This window comes from Rhinopithecus bieti, unplaced genomic scaffold (genome assembly GCF_001698545.2).
Source record: "Rhinopithecus bieti isolate Rb0 unplaced genomic scaffold, ASM169854v2 scaffold_3764, whole genome shotgun sequence".
Lineage (NCBI taxonomy): Eukaryota > Metazoa > Chordata > Mammalia > Primates > Cercopithecidae > Rhinopithecus > Rhinopithecus bieti.
Window position 1 is genome coordinate 17,472 of NW_016804367.1, and position 3,149 is coordinate 20,620.

General features: G+C 40.4%; 1 protein-coding gene across 1 annotated transcript in view; it reads right to left on the reverse strand.

Moving 5' to 3' along the window:
* LOC108526681 (hephaestin-like) overlaps positions 1–3,149 on the reverse strand; it is a 19,924-nt gene extending 16,775 nt beyond the window's left edge. The window contains exon 1 of the mRNA XM_017867518.1: positions 2,964–3,149. Within this exon, the coding sequence (XP_017723007.1) occupies positions 2,964–3,112 (149 nt within the window). The 5' untranslated portion in view covers positions 3,113–3,149. The remainder of the gene's footprint in view (positions 1–2,963) is intronic.

The window sequence follows — 3,149 nt, forward strand, 5'->3', positions numbered from 1 at the left end:
AAAAAAAAAAAAATAATTAATTAATTAAAAAGGAAGGCAGAAGGAAGAGGCACTCAAAGGAAGGAAAAGAGAAAGAAAATTTCTAGGCTATTTGGATAGTTTAGTTAAGATATAATGAAACCTTGTACCAACCTGGAGAGAAGATCAACCAATATAAAGTTAAGCCTCCCTTAGCTTTACCTTACATTCCTGTCATCCCAGTGTCACCTGGGTCTGGTCCCTATTATTCATAACAATTTGCATTGCTGTGTTCCCTGGAATTTGCAAACTGTTCCTTTATTGTGACAATGCTCTTTTCTCTCCCTCCATCTCCCTTTCTCAGTTATAGTACTTTGGGCTAGACAGGCTCATCCTAAACAAAGGATTACTCCACTGAGTAAAGGAATGCTGAGCCAAATTTGGGGCCCTGTCTCCAATCTCTCAGCAGCCTTCCTAATAAACCCTCCATCAAAATTCCCCTTTTGGTCCTCTGTTTTCTTAACTCGGTGATAGAAAACATACCAATTTGAAGTTAAAGACCTTGATTTAAATCCCATCTCTTGTCTGTGATAGCTATGTGACCTTTCAATAAATTATTTTAGCCTTAGTCATCTCATCCAAAAAATGGGATGATATTTATTTCACAGGATTGTCTTGAGGCCCAAACAAAACCATGGATATCTGAGTCCCTAGCAAAAGGATTGCTTGTCATATAACAGATGCTGAGTAATGAAAAACTGAACGTGTTATAGACTCACACATGCATGAAACCTTTAGAAACGATCTTTTTCAATCACTCTCATGTGATATACAAAAAACTGAGACCAGAGAGGTGCAGGGATTTGCTCAAAGTCAGGGAGCCGGTTGTTAAAAATAGCCAGAATTTGAACCAATGATTTCTAAAAGATTTTTGCTATTTAGACACTAAGACTACTCAAATTCAGATGTTTAGCTTAGTTTAGCTATCATTTATTGGCTTACTCTGTGCCAATCTGGTCTCAAAATATGAAACCAAACATGGTTATTTTCAAGTATTTGAGTTCCCACTTATATAATCCTCAGATCCATCACCTCAATAAATTCCTCAACCTGTGAGACAGAAGGTGAGCAAACTGTTTCGACAGAAAAATGAACTATTCTGTATGGCTCCAGGATTGGCCCTGAAACAGACAAGCCGGTGTGGTCCTGGCTACTTGGGCGAGAGGAACAAAAGGAGCCTATTGTCTCCTTTAACTTTCCTGCACACCAGCCAAACCTCCTCCAACTTTTAGCCACTGACTTTTTCTCTCAATGGCCAAGACTCACCTAAGCCCAGCTAAATAAACGTTTTTGCACAGGAAGGCAGGTGAGGTAGGATTTGAAAAGAGAAAATAAAGCTTACCTTTGCTAGAGAAAACTACTCCATATTCATGTCAGCGGCCCATTAATGCTGCACTGCAGACCCTGGCCTGAGTCCGCCAGCCATGTTCAGTCAGTATCTTGGTTACAGGGCCTTTCTCCTAAATTAAGTCCAGGATTCCAATTTGGCAGGGGTTACTGGGATGGGAGGATGAGGGAGGGGGAAGGGCTGGGTGCCCTCTTTTCCAGAAACAAAACTACTGGAACTTCCTGTTCCTCTGGGGCCTGGTTTGATACAAAACCCGGGATGGTTCTTTACCCATATCCGGGTGTTTTACAAACCCTGGTTAGGATCTCAGGAGGAATTACAAGGGGGTGGGTTGTACTTCTGTTTTCAGAACTTGTTAATTGGTCTTTGCTGAGAGGAGGACACTGTCAGTGTGGCCAGCCAAAGCTCATGGGTAGATTTCAACAGCTCCATTTAAGAAATGAGGTAGAAATGGAAAGAGTCTCCATCTCACCAGTTCTTTCCCTTTTTGCTTTGAGGCACAATTGTCAGCCCTGACTATTATTCTGAGGTCATGGCTGCTTGGTCATAAGTAAAAATAAAACTGGCAGTAAAACAAAGAGCTTTTTTTTCTACATTCTAAGTCCTATGTTAACCATTTTACATGCATTCTCTTATTTAAGTCTCACAATTATCCTGTGAGATGAATACTCTAATTCTCTCTATTTTACAACTGAGGACAATTCAGCTGTGAGAGGGAAGGTAGCTTGTCCAAGGTCACACACTTAGGAAGTAAAAGAGAAGAGAGATTTACTGGGCCTGTCTAAACTTTTAACCATGAAACCACCACATACACTGTGCTGCTTAGGGGAGAAACACAGTCCTTTCGAGGGGGTAGAAGGGACTTCACAATTATTGGAAGTCTACTGGCCACCAGGCACTGGTGAATTTTTTTTTTTTTTTTAATATACATTAACTTTGCCTCTGTCATTTCTAACAGATTCTAGAGTGAAATTTTATATTAACTATATTTAACATTTTCCACCTGAGGAAACCAGATATAGCTAGAAGATAGCCTGGATTAACACAGATCAACATCCTAAAAACTAAGACACGGAAGAATTGAAAATACTAAAAAGAAAAAAAAAACCTAAATGTTCTCCCAAAAATTCAGGGTAAAACTGAGGTCTGGATTTGTTTAAAGTCAAAGGTCATTCCCATTCCTGGTGGAAAGAGAGAACAGTGAAAAGTCACCATCCTGAGTCAAGTGACCAAGGTTCTCATCTCACTTGCTCTAGCAGTAATCAGCTATGTGGATTTTGTGGATTTGGCCCACTCCCTTCTCTTCTCTAGGCCTTTTTCTATTTCTATAATGAGGGTGTTAAACTAGATATGGACCTCCTAGCCCTGTAAATTTACATATTTAGAATTCCGTGAAGAAAGTATAGTCTAGATATTAAACATAGAAGATAAAGAGGTTTTGAAGATACAAAGTATAGGAAAAGAATGAGTGGGGAGCAATTTGTGGCAACAGGTCTGAGAATACTATGCCTCTCTAAAAAGGACTGCATCTACCCAACAGACCCAGGTATAGGAAGGGGACAGGTATGATGGAGGTTCCACCACCTGATATTCTTACTTTGTGATGAGGAGATCTTGGCTAGGAGCAGATGCTTTTCTCCAGGCAAGCTGGGCACATTTTCCTCTTGTGAATTTAAAGTGTCTGGAGCAGGGTCCAGGGAAGAGAACATTCAGAAGTCTGAGCTGGTAGGGCAAAGTCTGGGTCATAAACCACTAGAGATTCTTAAGTTAAGTGTGCTCAGAC